At 41.2% G+C, this 26,878-nt stretch overlaps 1 protein-coding gene across 1 annotated transcript in view; it reads right to left on the reverse strand.

The window, feature by feature from the left end:
• Window positions 1–26,878, reverse strand: part of WLS (Wnt ligand secretion mediator) — a 111,813-nt gene that overhangs the window by 53,018 nt on the left and 31,917 nt on the right. The window contains exon 2 of the mRNA XM_036858494.1: window positions 21,560–21,832. Within this exon, the coding sequence (XP_036714389.1) occupies window positions 21,560–21,832 (273 nt within the window). The remainder of the gene's footprint in view (window positions 1–21,559; window positions 21,833–26,878) is intronic.

A 26,878-nucleotide genomic window follows, 5' to 3' on the forward strand; every position in this document is an offset into this window, starting at 1 on the left:
TACCGGGTTTCAGGGACATGGAACCTCCCACTATGAACCCGTATCCAAACCTGGAACACAAAACTCAGAAAAAGGAAAACACTGGGCAGAGAAACGCAGCAAAGCTCTGAAGTCAGCCACCAGAATCACTTTCTCTTCTGTCTCCAATGGACTCGGAAACAAAGTTCAGCTTTAACGACTATGTTGCATGTAATAAAACACTGGTCTCATGACACCCCTCTCCTCCCCACAGAGATAATGAAAGTAAAGCATCCAATTTGAACTCCCTGGGAGAATGGCAGCAAGGCCAAGGCTACCTCTGGCACCTGGAGAACCTTCCCTATAAAACAAGGACGCTGGTTATACCAGTTCCATGGGGTAAAGTTGTGAAGTATCAGCATAGGGCATTTATAGATTTGAAATGCATGGTTTTCCGCACCTAAACGAGACCAGCAGCTTTGCTGTCCTGTGGGTTGTCGGAACCTCGCGTTTCTCAAATGGCTTTGGAGACACATTTTGGTTGCAGGGAAAATCCATTCTCAATACCGGGAAGGGAGGTGTGGAAAGGCACACTGGGTATTTCCATCCTGTTATGGGAGCAGTGCTCTGATGTGAGGAACCTGCACTCCAGGGTTCCGGAGGAGCAAATCCAGGCTGCAGAGTATCATTACAAGCAGAAAGATCTGTGCCTTTCCATACTGGGAAGTATAGACCAATCATATCCTTAAGAAGCATTTATCTCTGTATGAGTTAAAACGCCCTGCCCTTCATGAGAAAAGTGTTTGCCAATCAGTTTTCTGAAGACAAGTGGAAGGCCAGAGAGGTGAGCAAGTCCTTAGCATAAGCCAAAAATGGTGGGGGGGACACATAGCTAGGAAAACAGTGTGAGCACCTCAAGAAACCTAGGGCAGCTGCTTAATGTAAGAATGGCCCCTGGGAGGAGGGGCTGAAGTGATGAAAGATGAGCTTTCCTTGAGGAAAAAGAAAGAAAGTAATCAAAATGCTTCTTACTTACACTTTTAGAAACAGGTATTTGCCAGCCAGGATAGTACAAAGAGTTTGGAGGCCAAACAGATCTGCTTTTCAATTTAATCTTTATGTCTTCCTAGCTAAGAGACCTGAAATGTCTTAGTTTCCACCTCTGCAATATAGAAATAGTGGGACCTACTTCCCAAGGCTGTTGACAGGACCACTTGGCATATAGGTACTTAAAAATACTCACTCCCTTTCCATCCAGTCCTAGGATGGTTATGTTATATTATTGATCATTTAACTGGAAATAAAGGGGAAAAGGGGGAGGACAAGTTACATTAAGAGTTAATAAAGAATTATTTTATGGTTGTCAAAAGCTTTTCAGTTCCCTGAGAAACCTTGATTTCCCTGGGCCCTTGTTCTGGGAAAAAATTAAAGAGATTTCAAAATGCTCACATGCATTCCCACGTTACATAGGGGAGCTGCCAGTCACCAGGTTTGTTTGGGTAACCTCAGAAGGAGGCCGCGCAGACCAGCCTCCTCCCAGCCTCCTGCAGACATATAATCTGGGGTTATTTATGCCAGCATTCCTACCCTGATCAAAAACTCCCTGACCTGGCTTGTATTTTCTTGACGTTTTCAATTAAGGAAATAACAAAACCAACCCTGTCCTATATCCATGGTTAGGTCTGGCAAAAATGGACTCAGCTAATTATAAATTTGGTCTCAGCTGTTTTCTTAAGATGCCCTACAGGCCTGGGTGTAAGCAGTTATAAAATGAATGAGTACAATTATTTTGCAAACCAGCCTAACAGTTTAGTTCACACCACCTCTCTCATTTTTCCCCCATCACGTCAAGCATTTGCGTTGTGGAGAAATATTTTCCACATGTAGGAAGACATTTTTCTAAGCATCATCAGAATGATCCCTTGCTATATTCTGAAGCAGTATCTCCTAATTGAAGTAAGCTGTCTATAAAACATGACTAGGGCATGGGGGAATGTTCCTCACATCAGGCCCTTTGCAGTTAGAAAACATCCACTCACGCTTATTGTGCCCTACTGGACTGCTTAAAGGCTATACATTTGGAAAAGTATCTGGGGCATCGAATGTTTTGTAAACAAATGAATCTGCAGGACCACAGAATATAGAAAAAATACATCCTGGTGTTCACTGGGTTGTAGAGTAGCTCTTTCCCCTTCCAACTCAGCTCACTTGCCCTGAGGGGTCTCATCTGCTCTTGGGACACCAGCCACCTCTCTAGTTCAGATTCCTCTCCTAAGTTTCAAATCTGCACGCTCACTACCCACTGGATGGCTTTATTTCTGTGGTTCAGAAAAGAAAGCCAAACCACCAAATCTGGTCAATTCTCTCAGCTCATCAAGTCTTGCAGATTTACCCCCGTCTCTCTCCTCACCACCACTCCCCGTGTTCAAGGCCACCATCATCTCAGGTCTAGATGATGCAAACACATGCCCCATGCCTGTGTTTCACACTGTAGCCAGATAGATGATTTCTGAGATACTTTCAATGTCTTTACATTACCCTCAGTCTAATGTTGAAACTCCTTAAATGGCATAAGAGACTAAGATCTGACTCTTGGTTAGCATCCTAGGGTCTCATCTCCCAAACCCTTCCCTATTCCTGCCCCCCCAGACTAGTCACCTTTGCCCGCCATCCTGCCTCCAGCCTGGAAGATGGGTAAGAGTTCAGGCTCTGGAGAGACGCAGCCTGGAATCACGGCCCACCTTGGCCACTCGGTGGCCAAGTAGGCAAGGTGTGCAACAGTAGGCAAGCCACTGAACTTCTCTCTCTATAAAAGGGGGATAAGAGTATGCCCATCTCCTATGGCTGTGAGGACTAAATGTGCTAATCACTCAGCACAGCCCTGGCATACAGTAAGCACTCAGTAAATGCTGACTGCTTTTTAAAGTCTGCTACTCAAGGTTACCTACACTTACTGCACTTGGGGTTCCTGCTTGCACACCAGGTTTTTACTAGGTGTCCCCTTTGAGAGGATGAATTACAAAAGAGCTTCTTTGCCTCTGGGCTGCAGACAGTACTCTGCAGATAGTGCCTGGCATTCCCACTCATGCCAGAACAACTCCTGCTCATCTTCTAGAATTCTACAGATTCATTCCCACCTTCCCTCACCCACTAAAACGGATGAAGTGCCCCTCCCTCTTGCTCGCACAGTACCCTGTGTGTCCAGCACTGTAACACGTATCCTACTGCAGTTCAACTACCTGACTACGTACCTGTATCTCTTTCCCTACCCACCTCTCACTTAGACTGAGAGGTTCCTGAAAGCCAGGGACTACCTCAGTCACAGCTATATCACCCATGTCTTTACAAAACAGAGAGTCATTAAATATTTGCCAAATTAATGAATATCATTCTTCTTTCTCCAAATATTCCTACAATCCAAAATTCCCTCCATCACTCCATCACCTCTATAACAAACGTGCGTAGTCTACAGTTTGCTCTGTTTTGGTGGCATTCACTTTCTTTTCCCCACTGCCTGCTTCCCTTCTCCCACACACCCCCTCCCACACACACACACACACACTCAGAAAAAAGGATGTTCCTCAAATTTGGCCAAGGGTCCCATCAAGAAGCAACATGCCTGTTCCCGGGACCGGGTGGAAGGGGAGGGAGCCTGAGGGAGGCACCGTCTCCTTCCTCCCGCTCCATCTGAATTATAATATGGGGTTGCAGGAGTGTTCTGCTTGAGATGACTAGTAGGGGTAAAGGAGGAGAAAGGATGTAGCCGCAGGGACTAGAAACCAAATAGTTCTCTGACCTGTTCTAGAGTTTAAGGTTTAAGTAAAGCAATAAAAAGATGGGTCTTTGAGGTGTGTATCATGCCTGCCCAGGTCTACAGGGATAAGAGAATAGATGGAACTACTGGTAAGAGACTTCGGAGAAGAAAAACTGTACAGCACCCATTTGGGTATAACACGTCAGGTCTCTGGTAATCTACTCAAGCCTATTTTTCCAGGACAGAAAAGAAGCCCATCAGGAACTCATAACAGGAAGTCATAACAGCTGGTGTGGCCACCAAGATGGAATAATATACCTCTGAAACCTCTAATTCTAAATGGACCATCCAATCCAATTCATTTTTTCCTCCACCAAATATGTTTAAGCACCTACTAGTTTCTATGCACAATAGTGGGGATGAAAAAGACATACGAGGCAAAGTCATTGCCCTCGATTGTTCACAGTAAGGTGGGGATGGCAGGCATATACATAAATAAGTATTATCTCATGTGGGTAGTACATCTAAAGTAGTTACATACAGTCAGTCCTCTATATACAGATGCAGGAGCTGCAGACATACAAGGCTGACTGTACTGCACCATTTTATATAAAGGACTTGGGCGTCCATGAATTTTGATATTCAGGTGGATCCTGTAACCAATCCCCCAGGGATATCGAGGGATGACTGTAGTCAGCACAAAGATGTCAAGAGTGCTAGGTAGGGGGACAAGAAATGCAGCATAGAACACACGATCTTCTAGATTATCTCATCTAGAAGAGATGATGTTTAACTGTGAATCACAGGATGAGTAAGAGTTCACTAGGTAAGGAAGCAGGAGAAGAAATTATAGGCAGAGGGAGCCGCATGCCTAAAGAGTCATGGAAGCAAAAAATAGGACAGTGTAGTCAGAGAAATCAACTAATTCAATACGGCAGGGAATGGGAAAAGGAGTGGAGAAAACAGACAAGGTTGAGAGGAGGAAGGATTTTCTGACAAAGAGAAGAAACATGCTCTGAACGCTGCATTTTATTTAGTTATTTATTTTAATATTTTACTTATTTATTTTTTTTTTGGCTGGGTTGAGTCTTCGTTGCTGCGCGCAGACTTTCTCTAGTTGTGGCGAGTGGGGGCTACTCTTCATTGCCGTGTGCGGGCTTCTCACTGCGGTGGCTTCTCTTGTTGCGGAGCACGGGCTCTAGGCGTGTGGGCTTCAGTAGTTGTGGCTCGTGGACTCTAGAGCGCAGGCTCAGTAGTTGTGGCGCACGGGCTTACTTGCTCCGCGGCATGAGGGAACTTCCCGGACCAGGGATCAAACCTGTGTCCCCTGCATTGGCAGGCGGATTCTTAACCACTGTGCCACCAGAGAAGTCCCAGCATTTTCTTTAGAAGGATGTTTAAGCAAAGAGATCTGACAGCTGTGTGAAAGGCAGAGTGGGATAAGGTGGGGGAAGAGGTAGAGAGATCTAGAAGAAACTGCGGCCCGCTGCGCTTACACAGTTTTCAGCATGTTTAAGATTATTTCATCTCATAGTAAAGATCACCAGAAGGACCTTCCCCATTTTCCAAGGAATTTGAACTCAACAATGAACCAATCTTTTCCTAAAAAAGCTAGAGAAATCAGAACCATCCAAGCTGGCAAGTGTTAAAACACCGGAGAGCAAATGTGGCAACACTGCTCTTTCCTATTTGACCATAATCAACATAAATGTGGAGTGAAAACAAACTTGACAGCCAAGGGAGGGAAACACACAGTGGGTTTCTTTGCTTTCTCCCCAGGACACCATCAGTGCACAGAGCATCTGGAATAATAGCCAATGTGATGGTTACGAAAATCTACCTGCCTCTCCCTCTCTCTCTGTCTCTCTCTCTCTGTCTCTCTCTGTCTCTCTCTGTCTCTCTCTGTCTCTCTCTCTGAATGCAATTAGAGAAGAGAGCCTCATTCACACTGAAGCTAAAAATAGACGATGGCGGAGTTCACAGACTGACAGCTGCATTCTCATACAGTAACCAGGAGAGGAAAGGGATGGCTAATTTAACTTAACAACTCCCAAAACAAACAGTGCAGAAGAAGTCCAGGATAAAGAGAAAACACAAAGGTCACTTCTTCAAAGGGCTGGAAGAGGAATGGGGTCACTCTGTGGCAGTTTATTAGTCCTCCTCAAATCCAGATGAAACCAGTGAAGTAGTGTGCCCAGATCTGCCCAGCGTCCTTCAGACAGGAGCTCTGGCAGATGAAACGGCTGAAGAAATGCAATCAAGATCAGGCAGGAGGGCCAGGACTTGTCTTCTTAACTTTTTCCTACATCACCTGGATACCTTAAAAGCTAAGAAACTCACTCCATTTTCTAGATAAATGAGCTCTTCCCCCCTGCCCCGCCCTACCATCACCATGTCTAAATCACACTCTGCCTAGCCTGAGGCAGGAAAAAAAAAAAAAGTTATCCAGGAAATTAACATGGATCATTAAGGGAAAGAAACCAGGTGTCTCAAAGGAGTTCACCCTTTCTTTTTTCCTCTCCTCAGTCCCAAAACGTTTTGTTCCCCAGTCTGCCCTGCCCAGGGAGGGGATTATGGTTGGGCTTCAAAAGAAACAAGGGAATGCTTGTGGGCAGGAAGCAGATTCTCTCTGCAGCTCTCCCACAGATCTGTGCTGGCTCTCAGGGCGGCTGCCAGCCAGCTAAATGTCAGATCGCTGCACCCCGCATTCCCGAGCCACACCACCTCCATTGCCCCGGTGACTAAGCTGTTTCAACAGCTGTGTCACTGCTGGAGTCAGGCCAGTGTTATTTGCACAGAGTATGTGCTTCGTGCGGCTTAGGTGGGGAATTATTGCAGACGGGACTGGGGTGCTATTTGCAGAGCAGGTCCTCCCCTTGATCATCAGCAAGGGCATCCCCTGACCTCCGGGCAGCAACGGGACAATGTTGGGCTGCTGCTCAGGCTTCCGGGAGACGGTTGGACTCATAACACCACAAAGAGGGTGGAGAAGGCGTGTGTGTCTGTGAGACAGAGAGAAGAAGTGTAACCAAAAACCAGGACCCTGGGTTGGGCCCCGAAGACCTCAACGGCCCCTCCCTCAGTAAAAGCCACCAGTACTAAAAGGAGGTTCCTTCTTCTGCCCTTCCTCTCCAGCCGTCTCCCTCAGTCTCTCCTTTGAAAGCCTCTTTCCTTTCATGTAATGTTGGCACCCCCTTCATCTCTGTAGGTCTCTCTATGCACCTCTCCACAAACTTGCCTCTGAATGACACTAGGCCTGGGCAACGTCCCCTTGCGTGCCTTGTGCCCGTGCCTCTTGTGTTCCCTCAGCCCCTGGCCTCCCCCTCTCCCACTGCATCGCCTGCCGTCGTTTATGTTTATCTCGCTCCTGAAGCAAGCTGGGCCCGTGGACTCTCGTTCGTGCCCTCCCACCCCCTACAGTCTAGCCTCTTGCCCAGCAAGGCAGGCACAGAGGCATCCCTCACTAACTGCTGAACAAAGCAACCCAACTCCCTTCCAGCGAGGGCTGATGGGACCCAGGCAAAGGCATTGCACTTGTGGCCTTTCTTATCTGGGGGCAGCACCAGTTTCCACTTGTAGTCAATTCTGCGCTGCATCCAACCAGGAGCCCTATTAGCCTGCTCTCCCTCCTAAGTTGTTCTCACAACAGCAATCGGGCTACATTTTCTGACATTAAAGAGATCCCAGAAATGTGTTTTCTTAACCGTAATTCAAAAAGAGTCATGTACCACAATGTTCATTGCAGCTCTGTGTACAATAGCCAGAACATGGAAGCAACCTAAGTGTCCATCGACAGATGAATAGATAAAGAAGATGTGGCACATATATACAATGGAATATTACTCAGCCATACAAAGAAACGAAATTGAGTTATTTGTGGTGAGGTGGATGGACCTAGAGTCTGTCATACAGAGTGAAGTAAGTCCGAAAGAGAAAAACAAATACCGTATGTTAACACATATATATGGAATCTAAAAAAAAAAAAAAAAAAGGTTCTGAAGAACCTAGGGGTAGGACACGAATAAAGACGCAGACGTAGAGAATGGACTTGAGGACACGGGGAGGGGGAAGAGTAAGCTGGGACAAACTGAGAGAGTGGCATGTACATATATACACTACCAAATGTAAAATAGATAGCTAGTGGGAAGCAGCCGCATAGCACAGGGAGATCAGCTCGGTGCTTTGTGACCACCTAGAGGGGCGGCATAGGGAGGGTGGGAGGGAGATGCAAGAGGGAGGAGATATGGGGATGTATGTATATGTATAGCTGATTCACTGTGCTGTAAAGCAGAAACTAACACACCATTGTAAAGCAATACTCCGATAAAGATGTTAAAAAAATAATAATAAAGGATATTCTAAAGACATAAAAAAATAAAAAATAAATAAAATAAAAATTAAAAAAAGAAATGTGTTTTCTTATAAAGGAGGTCTCGTATTTTAAAAAGAAATAAAACAATGATTCTCTAAAGCTCACATTTTTGAGTGCCTATTACGTGCAGACATTTTCAGCTGCACATAGATGCCGGCCAGATATAAAAGATCACCTGCAATCTCAAAACGAGGAAACTGGGAAGGAGGCAAACTGTGAACCAGGCCTGCCCACCTCCACCACTCCAGGCCTTTCCTATCATGTCATGAGTTCGGGGACGAGACCTGTTTCTTGCTCTAGAAAAGCCACTAATTAGCTGTACGATTGGAGTAAGTCACTGTACACATTGTATTTTTTCATTAAATACTGAAGTTGAACGTATGATGACTAAGGTCCTTCTAGTTCTAACATCTCATGAATGCAGAAAACTAAACCACTAGCTGCTTAACTGCCTTCTACCTTTGAGGCACTGCGGTAAAAAACAAAGAACAGTAAAACAATTCCTGCCCTCAGGGCACTTACAATGGAGTTGGAGCAACCAGGGATAAAAACTTGATTTTGACTAACGTGAGTTAAACAGAAACAAATACAAAAATACCAGAGTCCATGGCAGTCCTTGAGAAAAAACAAAGTCATAACTATAAAAGGACAAAAGTGCATTTCAACAATGGTTTCTCTCCCCCCACAAAAAATACTTTTGTGCTGCTGGCAGGAAAAGCCAGCTACCAGAAGGGATCCCGTCTGTTTCACGGGAAAGCTTTGTTTCCGACAAGTTTCGTAAAGGAAAAAGTAGGCTAGAACAAGCTTTTTATTTCCAACCCACCTTTTCTTCGTTCCCATGAATGAGGAGGGGATAAGAATGACAGCAGGCAACCAGGGAGAAAAATAATATGGCTGGTGGGTCCTGACCTCTTGGATTCCTGCCGACAGAGAAGCCCGAGAGGCAACATTTAATTGTGAAAAAACCAGCCTTGCTCGCCTCTTATCTTTCTCCTCTGTGACTTAAAACCCACAATTACTGGCAACCCCTAGATTCCGAGTCACTCAGCTGGTGGTGGCAGCAATGGCTGTGTCTGTAGCTGAAAAGAAAAAGGGGAGTTCGATTTTACCTGCCTTGGAAGCCAGCCTCATGCGAACACAGCCCTAACCCAGCTTTACGACTTCTCCCATTAAAAAGTTCACAGATGCCCTCCTGTCGGGAAGACCACCATGCGAGAAGTCCAGATGGAAAAAAAAAGAAATTCAATTTCCAGCTGCTGTATAATTCAAAGGACAAGCTATGAGTCTCGAATCCTGAATTCCACATTTCATTTCAGCCCTAAATATGTGATTTTCAATTCCTTTTCTCAAGGATCAAACTCCAGATTTCTTAGCCCGGTCATCAAGGCAACTCACCGACTGGCCCCTCTATCTTTCAGGAGCTTATCTTTTCTCTCCAATCTAGAATTCTTCTAACAAGTAAATTTACTGTCCTTTGCATACAACACGTCATTTCACAGTATTTCACGGTGGAAAAATATGGGTCTTAGTCCTGCCTTTCTCAGCTGCAAACCAGATGACCTTGGAGAAGTCACATACCTTCTATAATCTCAGTTTGCAGACCTCTAAAAGGTTGTCACCCACATACCTCCGCTCCCATCTTGACTTATTACTCTATTCCCAAACATTTTAATTTACATATTCATATGTTTACAGTCAAATAAGATTAAATCATCCCTTGTGGACATATTCTCCTAAGGATGCTGAGAATTTCCCATAACTTCTATTTTAGGGTGTTCTCCAATTGCTGAAGTGGTGATCAACATGCAATTTGGCACTCATGGGGTCTACCTATACCATGAAGTTGGAACTCTTACCTTGAGATTCATAAATCTCTAAATTCCACAGACGACCTTCAGGTCTTCTGTTGAAGTATGAATACAAAATATCTGAATGGGGCTTATGCACATTTTTCTCCCAAGGTCAAGGTCCTTGATCCAAAGTTAAGAACCACTGTCCTGAAGTAATGAAAGGCCTAAGGCCATCATCCACCCAGGTCCTTGTTCTGCACATTTGACCCTGCTGCCTCCCTTTCTGGGCTACTATATTCTCTCCAGAACTCACATTTCTTCTCTCTGCTCAAGTCCAAGAATAATAACTCACCTTTACTGAGCATTTACTCTGTACACTTACTACGTAAAAGCCTCACATGTATTTTATTCTAGTTTCATCCTTAAAACAATCCTAATAAGGGTGGTAGTACTATTATATCTATTCTATTGATAAAGAAAATGAAGTATAAGGAAGTTCACAAACTTACCAAAAGTGTCATATAATTTGTAAGTGATAGGTCGGGGATTTGGCCCAAAAACTCTGGCTTCCCAGAACAAAATAAGGCTGCCCTTGGATTGTTTCCTTGCCATCAGATAGTAGAGTCACAAATTCCAACATCTCCTTTAAGACTCCACCCTTCAAGACTCAGTTAAAAAACTATCTTCGCAGTTAGTTCATCATTTCCCCTTCTGTGTTCGTGGAATATTCTGGGCACTTAGCACTGAACACATTAGTGTGATATTCTTGTTTCTTCCTCTCTGAACTAGACAGTGAGCGCCTAATTCTTTTGAGTACATCTCAAGTATTTACTGTGCCTGGGGCTGTGCTAGGGACCCAAAGATGAACAAGATACAGTCCTTGCCCTCAAAATTCAGTCTTTCAGGATAGAGAGAAGTAAACAAAGAAGGGTCATGATGTTTTTTGAAACTGTATTATGAAGGATAAAGACTTACCTTCATACTTTAATTCCTGAGTAAAAAAATGCCAGCACACAGTAGAAGCCCAATAAATAAGCAATAAATGAATGCAGGACATTGGGAAGGGGGCCTCAGAAGCTGGACTGTTAAATTTAAAAGATCTACCATCCCTTTATGAAAACTCTTTGAGGTTATTTATATACTGACTCACCTAAAAACTGTTTCCTGTGTTGGTGTCTATGATACATTTTTTAATGTCAGACTAAAAATACACTTCCAGTACACCAACCCTGTCTGCCTACCCAAGGACTAGAAATGAACACAAGGTAACACGTAACAAAATAAAAGACAAGAAAACTCATTCATTTCAACACTAAGTTCACCCACTAACAAAGGGGCATCCATCCCCACTCAGCAGCATCTTCTAAAATGGTTACACTTCAGGGTCTTTGAAGTAGCTGATTCACAAAGCTGAAGGGATACTCATGAGATTTTTATAGAGCCAAAGAATCTTAAGTGAGTCATGGACTCTTCAGCAAAAGAGATGTAGAGTGGACGGAACCTTAGGAGTCATCTTGTATGATTTCCCATTCAGATCAGGAAGCCTCTCCAGAGCACTATGGATGGATTCACACCATAGACTCAGTGGGATCAAGGCACTAGAGTTCCAAGATTGCTTTCACTTATAACCCCTCTATTTCTCAGCTGGGAAACTTTGGACAAATCATTTAGCTTCTCTCATCCTCAGTTTCCTCTGATTTTATAAGGGAGAAGAACTATTGAGATGATCAAATGAAATAAAGTCTTAATCAGAGATGATTTGCTTGCAAGTAACAGGATTTTATGCACACTAGCTTAAGCAGAAATTAGCTGGAAGGATACAAAAGTATCTCAAGAAACTCAGGACACAAAGTGCTGACAAGCTTGAGGAACCAGAACCAGGAAGAGAAAACTGTCAGAGAGAGATTCATCATTTGCAGTTGATCATAATTATACCCCATGGTTCTTTGTCTCCACTTTTCTCTTTGCATCTGATTTTCCCAATCTGCCAAACAACTTTTCTCTCCAACATCTCCAACACCTCCTGCCCAGGTAGCCCCCAGGGCTTTTCAGTTTAAATGCCAATGAAGGTGGGCTTAGAAATAGTGAATCCCCATTTGTTATAAGAGAGAATCTGATTGTTCCCCCTTGGGGCAAGGGCCCATCCTAATCCAATCAGCTGTGGCTGGGGGACTGATCATGTGGCCAGGTGCCCACTCAGCAGGCACGGTGGAAGCCCACACTCAGAGAGGAGAGACAGACAAGTTCTGCAGGAAAATGACATGAGGCCAAAGCAAATGGCTGGCAACACAGACACCCCTAGCATTTTTTGCACCCCTAGTACAAAAGTACTTTGTAAAGAAATCACCACCAAATGCAAGTTATCACTTGGGGTCATCATTATGATTCCCTCCTCAACCAGCTTCTGGTTGATTACTACCAATGACAGGCTGCTCACTACCTGAAGAGACAGCCTTTCCATTGCTGAACAACTTCAACTATTAAAACTCTTTTCTACGTTGACAGTAACTTTTTAGAAGATACTAAATTTAAATGTTTACAATCTTCCCCCAACCCTTACCTTTAGAGGACACATAATCTTGCTTGTTAGGTCAGGCCTGGGCTTTCCTTTGTGGTCATAATATGAATAACCAGTAAGGCAGGAAAGATAGATTCATTGGACAATTACTTTAGGAAACAACCTAAACCAGAACAATTAAAAAACCAGAACCTCTTCTTCCTTTTTAAAGAATTACTACTACCTCTCCTACTAATACCATTAGCACTAACTTACTAAAGCAAAAGAGGAACCGGAACCATTTCTAGCATCAGTGTGTAGACAGTAGGTAGATGTTGAAGAAAGTGGGTTTTTCCATTGTAGAATCCCTGGCACTTTTGCAAGTAGAATTCTGCTTTGCTTAACAAAGGATTTTCTTTCCCCATCTAACTTTCTTTTGCTTTGAAAAGCATCATCCAGAAAATAAGTTTACTTCATATTTTCTTAGGTTACCCAAAATAAAGGTATGATTCCCCATAAAATAACCTCATATTAGCTATGTGGTGATTGACTGGCATTTAAATATTGACAAGAATACCCCAAATTAGAAGAGGAGGTAAAAGCACAAAAACACCTTATATATAGTGGAGCGCCAACAAGGAATCTGCTGCTGCTGGTGGCTTTGCTGTTCCCATTTTTCATTGATGTCACCAGGCTTTTATTTTAGTAACCAGGATATACTTGTTACGGATGCAAAGAGAATCTCCTCATTTATATTCTAAACTCAGAGCAGGAAATGAGACACGTGGGTGATCTGCAGCTGTGGCACTATAAACAGGACCAGCCTACCTCCTAGTCTAGATTCTAGACTGCACTACATTTCCTGAACTTGGGAGATTTAAAAAAAAAAAAAAAACATAGAGAATACACCATTTTAGAAAGACCAGCACAACTTCTGTCCATGAATCTTAGAGGCCACTGTTTGGTAGAAGGCTCACTGCCCTGTATATGGTAGCTACTTGTTGCTAGGTACCATCCACCTGCCTACATGGCTGATATACACCAGGAGATACTGCTCTGTCTCCAGCCAGCTGTGCTACAGTGGGCAAGTATTGTAGGGTTTCCTCATCTAGTAAACTAAAGGACTAGTCCTTTAACATTTTTGGGCCAAACACCCATTTGAAAACCTGACAAAAGCCACAAACCCTTTTACTCCCAAAATGCACATAAGTAAATATGACTAAAATTTCACACAGTATCAGGGGCTCATGTGGCCCTTGAACCCTACCCATAGACTCCTGGCTGAAGATAATTAGACCAGCAGCACTCTCACCAATCTTCCAGCGCTCAGAGTCTGCAATCACACAGTGGATGTTTAGTAACAATTACTGCAAATTATTCAACACCATAGATGAGTGTTTTGCTAAGACTAAAGACCAATCCAAAACGATCTAGCTTCCAATATTAAATTGACTGGTAAGTCAATGAATGGAAGGAAGCGGGAGGGACTGGATATAGCAAACTATAAACATTAATAAAAAATCGTGGGAAGGTTTTGAAAGAGCCCAACTCTGTTTCTCAACTGGATTTTTTTCATTTGGAAATACATAACACAAAACCATTGAGCCAGATATAGAGATCCAGACAGCTTTATAGTGATGCCGTCCAAGTCACGTGCTTACACCCATCACACCCAAATAAAACAACGCCAAAGGTTCCCACGCTCCTGCCAATATAAACACGTTCACAATGGTTAATTCCAAAGTTATGCCTGAAGATTCTCGCAAAGGGAAAGATAATCCATCAATGAGAGTAAACAAACATGATGTCCTTAATATTCACTATCCTGGGTTAATCAACAAAACATGGTCTTCTCCCATGATTTGAGTTTCTTTCTATTTCAAGTCAGTAGATAAGACTGAGTCATGCTTGTAAGTTCTAGGTTCTAGCCTTGGTTTGAAGGGCAAACACGACTCCATAAGAAAAAGGACTGGCCGTGTAAATCCATCTCGAATAGTGACAACCTCTTTACCTTTACCCACCACCTCAAACCCCACTCCATTTAGGTCTGCCACATCTTTCTGGTGTGTTTTGAGCTTTTTCAGCTTATCTTTTTTTAAGGGGGAGGGGAGAGAGGAGAGGAAAATTTTGAGGTTTTTACTTCTGCTCACTTTGACTCTGGGGCAGGTAAAGAAATTTAAAAGGTAACTTAAAAAATCTTGGTGTCACCAGCCTGTAATAACAACTGTCCAATCAGAAATGTTTCTTATAAATAGAGACTGTAACATGGTCATGAATCAAAGAAGGTCTCTTTTAGGGGAGGTGCGGGAATGGGAGTGGGAGGGTAGAATTAGATTTCTTCTCAGTGACTTACTTCAATATAGTTTGTTAAAGAGGATTATCTGATGAAGCATGGAATTCCAGTTATGTGAATACCATATTACCAATGGTCTGTTCCATCACAGTAGTTGTAGTTTTATGGTGTACAGAATCCTCTGCCCCATTAAGCTCTCTTTGTGGACTCTTCCCAAGAAGCATCTCAAAATATAATAGAATTAAGAACCATGACTCTTGCTGATGGTCAACAATAAGATCACAAAAGGATTCCGTCTTTCTTCCTTCTATAAATTCGCCCCTAATCATTTTAGATAACATGGCAGTTTACTTTTTACAGTCAGCAGATTGTTCCTTTATTCTAACTGTCTTCATGTGGTGTCTAACTAACATTCTATCATAGATACACAAATGGAAGCACACAATCATTTCATAAAAAGTTAGGCAATTTCCTCCCAGGACACTCAACCATCTAACTTGAAAAATGACTGGGCAATAATATCATTCTACTTTTTTTTTTTACTAGAAATGTTTTACAGAAATGTTTTCAGTTCGAGAAAAGAAAAATCACTTGTTATATAAATAATTCCATCGTTACATGTAGTCATTTGCAAGAATGAAACAAGCAAGTAAGACAATACCCAATTATAGCGTACAGCGCGGGGTTCGAGGCAAAACATAATGACTTCATTACCTAAGAACAGAATAAACGCTCTGGCTTTCCCCATCCCACACCATTTATCAGTATTTCTTCAGCCTAAGGGATTTTTAGACCCCTGAAATCCTAGATTTACTACTCAAGACAGATCAATCCATCTTGAGGCTTTCTGCCAAAGAATTTCAGTGCTTCTATTTCAACAGTAGATTTGAAAGCTGGGTAGAGACATGTCAAAAAAACCCTCCTTCTTTGATCTCTCCACCCAAGTTCCTCAAAAGAAGCCCCATGGAGAGTCTGAGGTTATCCTAAGTATGTGACTTGCAGTTGTAATCAGTAGAGCGACATTCCGTTACAAGTGGGTACCATTTTAGCCAACCCAAACCTGTATTTCACAAATACATACATAAATTAAGTGACTGATAAAACACTTTAAAAAGAATGACATACACCCACTCTAGAGGATATTTTCAAATAACAGAATTTGCTGTTACAGAACAATCTAAGCCCATCACATAGATAAGCATTCATTTTCCTCAATGATCAACCATCCAGACACCAGCTGTTTAGGTTGACTTTTTTCTGACACTTTTTAGTCCACTCACACTCCCTCCATTTTCTAACTCTCCAGAGCAAAAACTGAAGTTCTCTCTTTCAATTCTATAGAAGCACCACGTTTGTGCCCTGACAAACACGTTAATTCAATGCCTCTGAAATGTTTAGGTAAAAGTCAGCGGTGACCCAAACATAGATTTCAACAGACAGGTCTTCTCAGAATTTGTACAGTCATCCCTCGTTATCCAAGGGGATTGTTTCCAGGACCACCCTCCACCCCCAACCCTCAGCAAATACCAAAATCTAGGGATGCTCAAGTCACCTATACAAAGTACCATAGTACAGTAGGCCCTCGGTATCCAAGGATGAGATACGGAGGGCCACCTGTAATTGGCATTTACTGAAAAGTCCACTCTCTAAGCATCTAGAACTAGATTCTATTCAACTGGCTTTCCCTTCCCAGATCCTGCAGACTATAGCTTTAAAACTATCACCATTTACAAGTTGAACTGGCTACTACTTTTCATACTTATTATTGAATGACAACTGTAGGTTTTTTAAATGTTTATGTTTAAAAAATGAGAGTAGGGATTCTGTTTAGAATTGCTTTTTCAAGTATGGATTACTTTTATTGAATAATAAACATGGAATATCATCTTTCTCAACAATCAAATAAAATATACACATTCTCTAAACACTTTTATTACTATAAATTACCCTATAATATCATCATTTCCCTCCGAAAAACATCAGTCTGATGAAATCTTGAAGTTGATGAAACAATGACCAGTTTTTAAAGTGAATGTCAATGCTTATTCAGTTTCTGACAGATTGTCAAGATCTCAAATACTAGCCAAAATCTGTATCATCTTAAATTGAAAGTTTAAAAGGAATAAACAGGGCTTCCCTGGTGGCGCAGTGGTTAAGAATCCACCTGCCAATGCAGGGGACACGGGTTCGAGCCCTGGTCCGGGAAGATCCCACATGCCGCGGAGCAACTAAGCCCCGTGCGCCACATCTACTGAGCCTGCGCACTAGAGCCCGTGAGCCACAACTACTGAGCCCACATGCCACAACTACTGAGCCCACACGCCTACAGCTGGTGCTCTACAACAAGAGAAGACACCGCAATGAGAAGCCTGCACACCGCAATGAAGAGTAGCCCCCGCTTGCCGCAACTAGAGAAAGCCCGCGCGAAGCAACGAAGACCCAACTCACCCAAAATAAATAAGTTTTTAAAATAAATAAATAAATTTAAAAATGGAATAAAATTTAGCACCAAATGACTGTCCTTTAAAATATATAGTCCTTAGATTATTTTATCTGCTCAAAGACCCTTCAAAGATGCATGAAAACTCTGAATACATACATACATATATATATATATATATATATACACATATATATATAATCCTAACTTTAATTTCATAGTCCAAATGTGAAATCTCTTATTACTTGAAATCTGAAACTCATTTCACAGACTGTCTAGGAAAGTTTCAAGAAAAAACAGGATTGGTCCTGACTTTTCCTTCCATTTGAGGTAATATTGCTAGAGCTGAATCTCTGATAAACAGAAAGCCATCCACATATAACAGGATCTTGTTCACCACACTTATCTTTTTTCTTCTGCCCCATCTCTTGCTGTCAGAAAGGCATCCAAACAATGATAAAATATAAAAAGTGAACTGGCAGTTGCACATACTCTTTAATATAAGGATCAGGGGAAAACCCAGACCTGCCATGTCTTATAAATATTATTATAATTAAAATATATGTATGTGTGTATATGTCTATATCAATCAACAAAGACATACCATTCCTCTTTAATCAATGCCCTCCTTAGTGCCCATAAGCAAAGGGTAAGGAGAATACATTTAAGGAAAAAATATTCTCATAAATCCAAAATGTAACATTTTCATATTAAAGTCAACAGCCCCCACCCAGAGCTACTGCTCAAAATAAGCATTTTTTGATCTGGTTTTCTTGATGACTCTATGGTTTCAGTTATTTTATACATTTATTGAAGGAACTGTTAGCTGTTCATCTTGTTAAATTTTTAGTGTGGGGGGCTTCCCTGGTGGCGCAGTGGTTAAGAATCTGCCTACCAATGCAGGGGACACGGGTTCGATCCCTGGTCCGGGAAGATCCCACATGCCACGGAGCAACTAAGCCTGTGTGCCACAAGTACTGAGCCCACACGTCGCAACTACTGAAGCCCGCACACCTAGAGCCCCTGCTCCACAACAAGAGAAGCCACCGCAATGAGAAGCCAGTGCACCGCAACGAAGAGTAGCCCCCGCTCGGAAAAAAATTTTTTAGTGTGCCCCTATTAAGTGCAGACCCTCACGTTATAAGAAATTAAAGTATGTTTCTAAGATAAAGAATCTTTAGTCCACTCTTTTTCTAGATGAAGATAAAATATATTTTGGAACCTGAAGATGTACTTGGGAAAAAAAACCATAAGATGCATTCACATTTCATTCACATATAGCAATGTTTTAGTTAAAGCCTTACCAACATAGGCATTTTTGATATTTAGAATTAATATTTGATGGGAAGCAATTCATCTGTGAAGTTATTAAGATATGTAATAGGTTCTGACCACCAATAAGGATGGGGCGTGAAATTTCCCACACATCCAACAATTCTGACGCCAGCAGGGTGTCCTACAATTCAACTTAATTCTGACACTATCTACCCAGAGATATCATCAGATCCCACAGGTTAAGGGCTCAGTCGCACAAAACTGCCCCTCTCTTCAGATGCTAATCACAAGCCCCGGTTGTTACCTGCGCTTCTGACCTACTGGCTACAGATTGGAGGATACCACGATCCCCTCCTTAGACTTCAGATGCCAGCCGCCAAGTCCAGGTTGTTACCTGTACTTCTAACCTAGTAGCTACGAATCAGAGGTTCCCACGACCCCCTTCTCAGGTTTGATTAATTTGCTAGAGCTGCTCACAGAACTCAGAAACCCATCTATTCACTAGATTATAGGTTTATTACAAAAGATATTAAAGTAGATACAAATCAACGTCCAGATACATAGGGCAAGATCCCTAACAAAGGAGCTTCTGTCCTCATGGAGTTTGGGGTCCAGTATGGTGCCACGTGGAAGCATTCTGATTCCCCAGCCTGGAAGCTCTCCTTCTGGGTTTTTATGGAGGCCTCATCATATAGGCTTGATTGATCAACTCATTGGTCCTCAGTGATCTCCATTTCCCGATATTCATGCCCTATATAATCTCCCTCAAGTGTGGGCTGGACTTACTCGTTCACTTCTAACCAGTAGAATACAGTAGAAGAGATGAGATGTCACTTCTAAGACTGAGTGGCTTCTGTCTTAGGCACCTGAGTTTTCTCTCTCTCTCTCTCATCTCTTTCTCTCTCTCTCTCTCTCTCTCTGCCTCTCTCTCATCACTAGCCCTTACTGGGGGGTGGGGGGGACCTATTGTAAGACAGCTCCATGGCAAGGCCCATGTGGTGATGGAACAAGGCCTACCAACGACCACACGAGTGACCACATGAAGCAGATCTCCCCCAGTCGAGCCTTCAAGCCTTCTCATGAGACTGCAGACCAGACCAACAGCTTGACTGCAACCTCAAAAGAGAAGCTCAGCCAGAGACTCCCAAGTTAAGCTGTACCCAGATCCCTGACCCAGAGAAATAGGGAGATAATACATGCTTATTGATTTATGCTGCTAAATTTCAGGATAATTTGTTATACCCAGCACTAATACAGTCAATACAGAACAATTATTTAATTTCTATTACAGGGTAAATCATTTCCTTTATACTTGGAGCTAGGAGTCTGGGAACATTATTCCTGAAATATACAACAGGCAACCAGATAACAGAGTACTCTGTCCTTGACCTTCACACCAAAACATAAATAAGCCAGTTAATCTACCCATGTCAGCCTACCATGGTTCCTCTAACTGTTGTAATTCTCCTTTTCTTGAATACATTCTTAGAATTAGGAATATGAAAACCCAAACCTCAAGATATATACATTAGTTTTAGTCTCAGTTTTTAACCTCATAGCAAAGTTTCCTTCCCGAATCTCACACATTATATGGCATATTCCTCTCTTTATAGCACTTATCTTTCCTTATGGTATGTTTAAGTATCTTTCTCCCAACCACTTCTTCCCTAGTGCTTTGATCAACCTTGTATCTTCAGTACCTACTGCTTAACACATGGTTGAGACTTAATAAAGCTTGAATGAACAAATATGTTAACGCAAGCAATGAATGAGTAAGCAAGTCAACAGGCAAGAGAATAGGGATGTGGGAAGTACCACTTGAATGCTGTTATGAAGGTCCAGATGTGCCCATCAGCCATTACTTCTATCTAAAGTGCTCTTCCACTTGCACCCACCCTCATCCCAACTCCTTGTCAGGGTTTTCACTATTTAACACTCGCCTCAAAGATGTGTCTGCTCACCTCTACACACACACACACACACACACACACACACACACACACGTGTGTGTGTGTGCGCACCAAGGCAGCCTTCCCCTTTCTCTGCTCTGAAGCCTTTTCTTTATGCTCCCACAGCTCCTGGGTATACCTTGGTCACAGCACCTAGCACACTATACTGTAATGACTGGTTATTTGCCTTTCATTTCCACTTAACTATAAGCCCCTTGAAGGACAGTGTCTTCACATGCAACCACATGTCCAGCCATCAATTTGGTATGTGGCCGTAGTGGGTACTCAAAAACAGTTTGAAATAATGGGTAAGAGACTGAAGGAATTAGGGGTAGGGTGGAAACTCTACATTCTGAAAAATTATCTTAGCATAATCTGTTCCAGATAAAATGTCAATCAGGCATATATACTGCTCCAACTCCTAAACAGAGTAAAATCAATATGATTGTGTATCAAGATAATTGTTGATACAGGAAAATTAGAATTAGAAAAAGTGCTTTAATCCATGGACAGGCCCTAGGCAGAGCTGTCTTCAAGACACCTTTTTCTCTTTCACTCTCACCCCGATCCTGCTTCAGTAAAAAATGTTCTCTTCCCTCTCAATTTTCAGATTCCCTATACTGTCCTCAGATGCCACAAGTGGATCTTCCTCTCCAAAATCACCCAATAATCTCCTCACAAAATGTTTATATGCCTCATGCCCTAGGCGTCTTGAATCACAATTGAGTAAGCTAGAAAAATAACCCGGTTTGTGGGAAAATGGGTGCTCGTGGGTTGGTGCTCCCATTTTGACAGGTATATTTTTCTAAGGCAATGGTTTCACTCAAAGCCCAGCCAGAGAAGACATTTGGAAAGATGGGACCTTTCAGAAACCCTCAAATCACTCCACTAGGATGAGCTCCCTCTCGGCACTAGAGAGGTGATGAAACTTGGTTAGGGCAGGGGTCTGGCTGCCTGACTTTGAATTCCAGCTCCTCCACTCTCTAGCCTTCTGACTTTGGGCAGTCTCACTGATGCCTGAGTTTTCTATGCGTAAAATGAAATAAGACTTACCTCTAGGAATTAAATGGGTTAATTCAGGTAGAGTACTCAGAATAGTGTCTAGTAAGTAGAAAGCAGTCGATAATTGTCACTAGTAATACTATTATTTTACAGTTATTATAACTGGCTCTGAAAAGCCTGAAGAGAGAAATTCTCCAGGATAGGAGAGGGATGGGGAGAAAGCACTTACTGATTTGGTTGTTCAGCTTGAATGCAATGTCCAGCTGCAGGATAAACAGCATGAACTGGAACCAAGGACTCATCTCCATGGAGGGGAGGGGAATGTGAACAGAAAACACAATGTCATTGGCTTCGATTTCCCTTGGAATCGCTTCCTCAATGTCTCGGATCTTGTCACACTGGTTGGGTCCCCAAGGCATTAACCATTTTGTCTTGTGATGGTTTTTACGGACATCCACGCATTTCACTGACATGTAGGACACTGCCGTTGTGGGTCCTGGAGCTGAAAAGAGAATATTTTCCTGTTTTAGAAGAATCATCCACGCAAGTGCCTATTTCTGTCTAATATTCTTTCCACTACTGTCCTCTCTCCATTTTTCACACCACCTTCCATAACTTGAGGTCATTAATACCAAGAGATCTCCCAGATACAGGTGAGGATCCTTCAGTGACCTCCAGAGGCATCAAAAAGCATCCCCAAGAGCCTTCCCACTGTTTTCAGTGACTGTTATTTATTGAAAGAATACATTTGTTCTCTTCAGTTTTGTTCAGTTACCTCCTCATTCCAAACAAATGTCACAAAAATCAACTGTGCTTCACTTTCCACCTGCCTGAGGGCTTGGAGACCTCTGGGGCTTCACAGAACACAGTGTCTGAAGTCAGAAGACCTGGGTCTGAAGCCTGGTTGAATGACTTACTCTCAGATAATTTTGGGTAAATTGGTTAAATCTATAGTAGCTTCAGGATCCTCATCTGAGAAATAAGATGGTTGGCTTCTAAAATTCAACCAAGACGGCTGGTTTCTAAGATTCTTCTTAACTCTGAAATTCTACAACACTGCTTTTGATTGAGAGAAAGAATTTTTCTGACTTTGGGCCCCCATTTAATGTACCTATCAGAGGATGGAACCCAAACACTGACTGACACTTCAAGGGTATACTAAAATACGATACATGCATTTCAAGAGGGATCATCAAATTTGAAATATATAACATTAACAACACAATTTTGTGATTATAAAATGGTCACATAATTATAACAGAAAATTTGCAAAATACAGAAATGTTGAAGTTTAAAACAACATTTACCCAAAATCCCACTAAAGAGAAGTAACCACTGTTGGAAAAATATCAAAGTATTATCTGCCTTTTCTATGAGTGTGTAACTAGATACAAATTTATAGAGGAATTAATTTGTATAACTTTAAAATACATACTAATATTAACACATACTGTTACAAAATAGGGTCATACCTATTTGTAGCTTCTTTTTAATCACTTAGCAAAGTAGAGTAGAACAGTGGTAAATAAAACAAGCTGTGAAGCCAACTTGCCTGGCTCTCTCATTTCTGGTTGTGTCACCATGAATCCAAGCTAGCAAAGTTTGGGGTGAATTTCTAAACCTGTCTGTGTATTAGTGTTGTTATCTCTTAAATGGCAACAATAATAGCTTGAATGCCGTATCCAGCTGCAGGATAAACAGCATGAACTGGAACCAAGGACTCATCTCCATGGAGGGGAGGGGACTGTGGACAGAAGACACAATGTCATTGGCTTCGATTTCCCTTGGAATCACTTCCTCGATGTCTCAGATCTTGTCATACTCTCTGAGTCGTATACATTAAACAAATTAACATATGAAAAGTATTCAGAACAGTGCTTGAAAGTACATGAAAAAATATAAAATTAATTTTAGCTATCATATTACAAATATTTTCTGTATAATTAAAATTTTTCAACTAGTGGTTGCAAAGTAATCACACGATACACCCTTTTAATTTACCTATAACCCCCCACCCCTTGTTTTGTAAAGGTTGTCTATAAATAAGAATAATTCTTTGCCTAATATGTTTTGTTAGTGATTTACCTCAACTTTTCCCTCTGCTGTCTCAATTTGTTTACGGCATATTTTAATACAGAGAAATCCCAGATTTCATATACAATCACACTTTTATGTTTTTCCCATTCTTCTGTGTATAGAAAGACTTTCTAATCTCCAAATTCAATAAACTTTTACCTTCTAGTCATCTTTAACAATTTCATTTTTTAAATATTTAAATAGTTGATCCACCTGGAATTTATTTTGTTATAAGGGATGAGGTGAGAATCTAGTTTCATTTTTCTAAATATTTAAACTATTCTTTACTGAACAAACTCTCCTTTTTTGTTGCTTTATGACATCACCTTTATCTTATGTATAGAAATAGGTATTTCTGGACAATCTAGTCTATTTCCATGTATTGGACTGTAAATTCATGGCCCAACACAACATGGTTTTAAGTCATGTAAACTGATGGTTTATATCAATATCTGATAGAGTAAAACCCCTCCCCCATGCCATTTCATGTTTATATTTTTTGCTGGGATCTGACTGAAATTACATTACATCTATAAATGAATGTGGACAGAGTCGGCATCCTTTCCTGACATTTAGTTTTCCCACCCAAGAACAGTGATCACTTCTCTATTAACTGCAGTCCATTTTAATATCTCTTTGAAAATTTTCATAGTTTTCTTCATGTAGATCCTTCTTCTACAATATATTCTTAAATCTATTTATAAAACTTTTCTCTGAAAGTAGTGGAAGGAAAACATAAATCTGGTTTATGTGCACGGTTTAAATATGTTTAATTTTGTACATATGATACTTGACATACAGTGCTTTCAGACCCTTTATGAACAGAAATCATCTCTTACTTGACAGAGATCAAATAGCAGCTAGAGGAATATGTAAAGCAAGAGGAAAAGTCACTTATGATACAAGAATGTGTATTATTAATACTTTGCCCTACTTCTAGTGCTCAAATACACATTTTTCTATCCCTAAATATCAATCCTAACAGTAAATTTTGAGTAGTAAAACGTTATGTTCCCAGAAAGTTGGGACGGTGCCTACTAAAACTTACCAGAGAACACAGCACTGCTAAACTCTAGCTGAAAGTTCTTCAATGCAGTATCCTCAATACCACAACACAGAGCCACCACTAATCCATGCCAGGGAAGCTTTTCTTTAAAACTCAAAACTGTATCATGAATACATTTTACACCTAATCCATCTAAAATCAGACATCTCACTTATTATTAGAAATATGAACCAATCAAACTTTGGTTATCCTGACTCTGCTAAATAGCCCACCAACATTACAAAGACCAAATGGCACATTTAACTAAACTTCTTTTAATGTGGTTGGAGAATAAACAGGGAGACAAAAGTCATGAATTCTATTTTTGGCTAACATACTCAAACTGACTATTTGCTGCAGAAAATAGTTACTACATTTTAAAACTTCTATTCTTCCAAAATGAACCTAACCTTTTTTCATTTCTTTATTTTTTCCTTTTGAAAAACAAGTCTCTCCCTCCTTAGACCAAAATGAAAAATAACTATCTGAGTTCCTAGTTAACCTCCAAAACCACATTCCAAACTTAATAACAGAGAAGCTGAACACTTTACAGGCACAAAGGCTGCATTTTTAATGGACACGGTGAACGCCTGCCTTTGTAGCAGCCTGAATTATTTTCATTCTTTCATTAGTCTAGTGTTTCTTACATAAAGAAAAAAATCCCAGGAATACTAATATTTTCATAAATATCATGGCAATGAACGTGGGAAGCCGCAAGTGCATCTCAAGCTATACTATAAGAATCACAAGTATTTTTCTTCACTTGAATAAATCTAGTCTAAAAAACCTTTTGTATAACTTTAAAAACCTGAAGATAATTCATCATTTTCCATTTCTAATAGTGCTCAAAAGGCGAAACCCTTGTATCATTTGAGAAAGTAAACAGACATTCTGATATTCAAACATGGACAGTTAATGTTCCCTGAATATGTTTACAGTTCAAGACAACTTCCTACTCCAGCTAAAAGTGAATTTCCAGGTGTTTCTTATGTAGAAAGCATATCAAAGTAAGCCAAAAACAAAGTCTATAACTCTTAGCTGATTGCCTACTATAGAAGGTGTTTTCATCAGCTATAGCCAACAATGTGACTACGTAGATCACAAAGCAGTGTCTAAAATCAAAAGAACTTTGATTTCTGTCTTTAAATTTTTAAAAAGTGTGAGGGATTTTATTGTAAGAGAAAAGAATGAAATGGGAGAAGCTGAAATTATCTGTAACCTTTGAACAAGCCACAGTCAACTAACCAACAGTTATACATAAGGAAGGCCTCAGTCACCAGCGTGGTTCTAGGGATTAATAGTTTGTGTACTTAAGAAGGAACTAGATGGATTCAGGTCAACAAACTGAGTCATGTTTGCTCAGGTGAAAGCTAAAAATAACCACTCCTCAGTATTCCTAGGATAGTAATGTAATATCACCCAGCTGCTTCGGCACATATTATAAATGTCTCCTCTACCCATTCGTAAGACTTAGTTGAAAACAAGTGGCCCAAAACTACTTCTACATCAGTACAATTTCATAGACAGAGCAGTTTGGCCCAAAATGAATATGCCCAGGCACTATGGACTGGTTAGTTTATGGTAGGTTAACACAACTTTTGGAGTAGGCACAGAAGTTATAAAACACAAGCTACTCTTTGAAAATACCACCCCATTCTGAGGCCAGTTCTCTACCATGTCAAACATAGGCCATTTTTTTCCCTTTTTTTATCTGTATTTCAACACAGTATTTTTGGCTTCCGTCTCTCCACAATAGCAGAGAACTGTGAAATCTGACACTACACAACATTTAAAGTGATGTGAAATCAATAAGACTTCTAATTCGAGGCTGTGAAAAACTGCACAAACACAACGTGAAGCCTCTTTAAAAATTCAGTGACCCTTCAGTGACATACATCACTAAGGCTCATACTGCATTCACCAAAAATGTCTTGAATACCTACTATGCACAAAGCACTGTTAGGTGCTTGAGGGAACCTAACAGACACCAGCCACGTGGAATGTAAAAAGAATGGGGAAAACAGACAATACATAAATAATTACAGGAAAAAGTAATTATAGCTGTGGTAATACTATATTTACTCTGACATTACCTGAGAAAGGGCCATAGTCAGATATTTGAAAGGCAGGAGAAATGAATTCACTAGAATGAGGCAAAAATTCCAGTCATCATTACAATGCAACCTTGAATAAAAATGTAAGTGAACAATGACTAAACCTGTACTTCTTTTGGAAGAATATTCATTGACTCCAGTCAGCTTCCTGTTATGGCATCTCAAATGGCTGTCCAGTTTACAAATTACTATCTGGCCAACCACTACCGCTATCATGCTCAAAGTTGAGTCAACATCAAATCATTAGCCCCTACTCCCGCCAGAACCTTTAATTAGAGAGTTGGACAGAGACACAAGACTTGGTTGCCTCCTA

The sequence above is a fragment of the Balaenoptera musculus genome, chromosome 1 (genome assembly GCF_009873245.2).
Source record: "Balaenoptera musculus isolate JJ_BM4_2016_0621 chromosome 1, mBalMus1.pri.v3, whole genome shotgun sequence".
Lineage (NCBI taxonomy): Eukaryota > Metazoa > Chordata > Mammalia > Artiodactyla > Balaenopteridae > Balaenoptera > Balaenoptera musculus.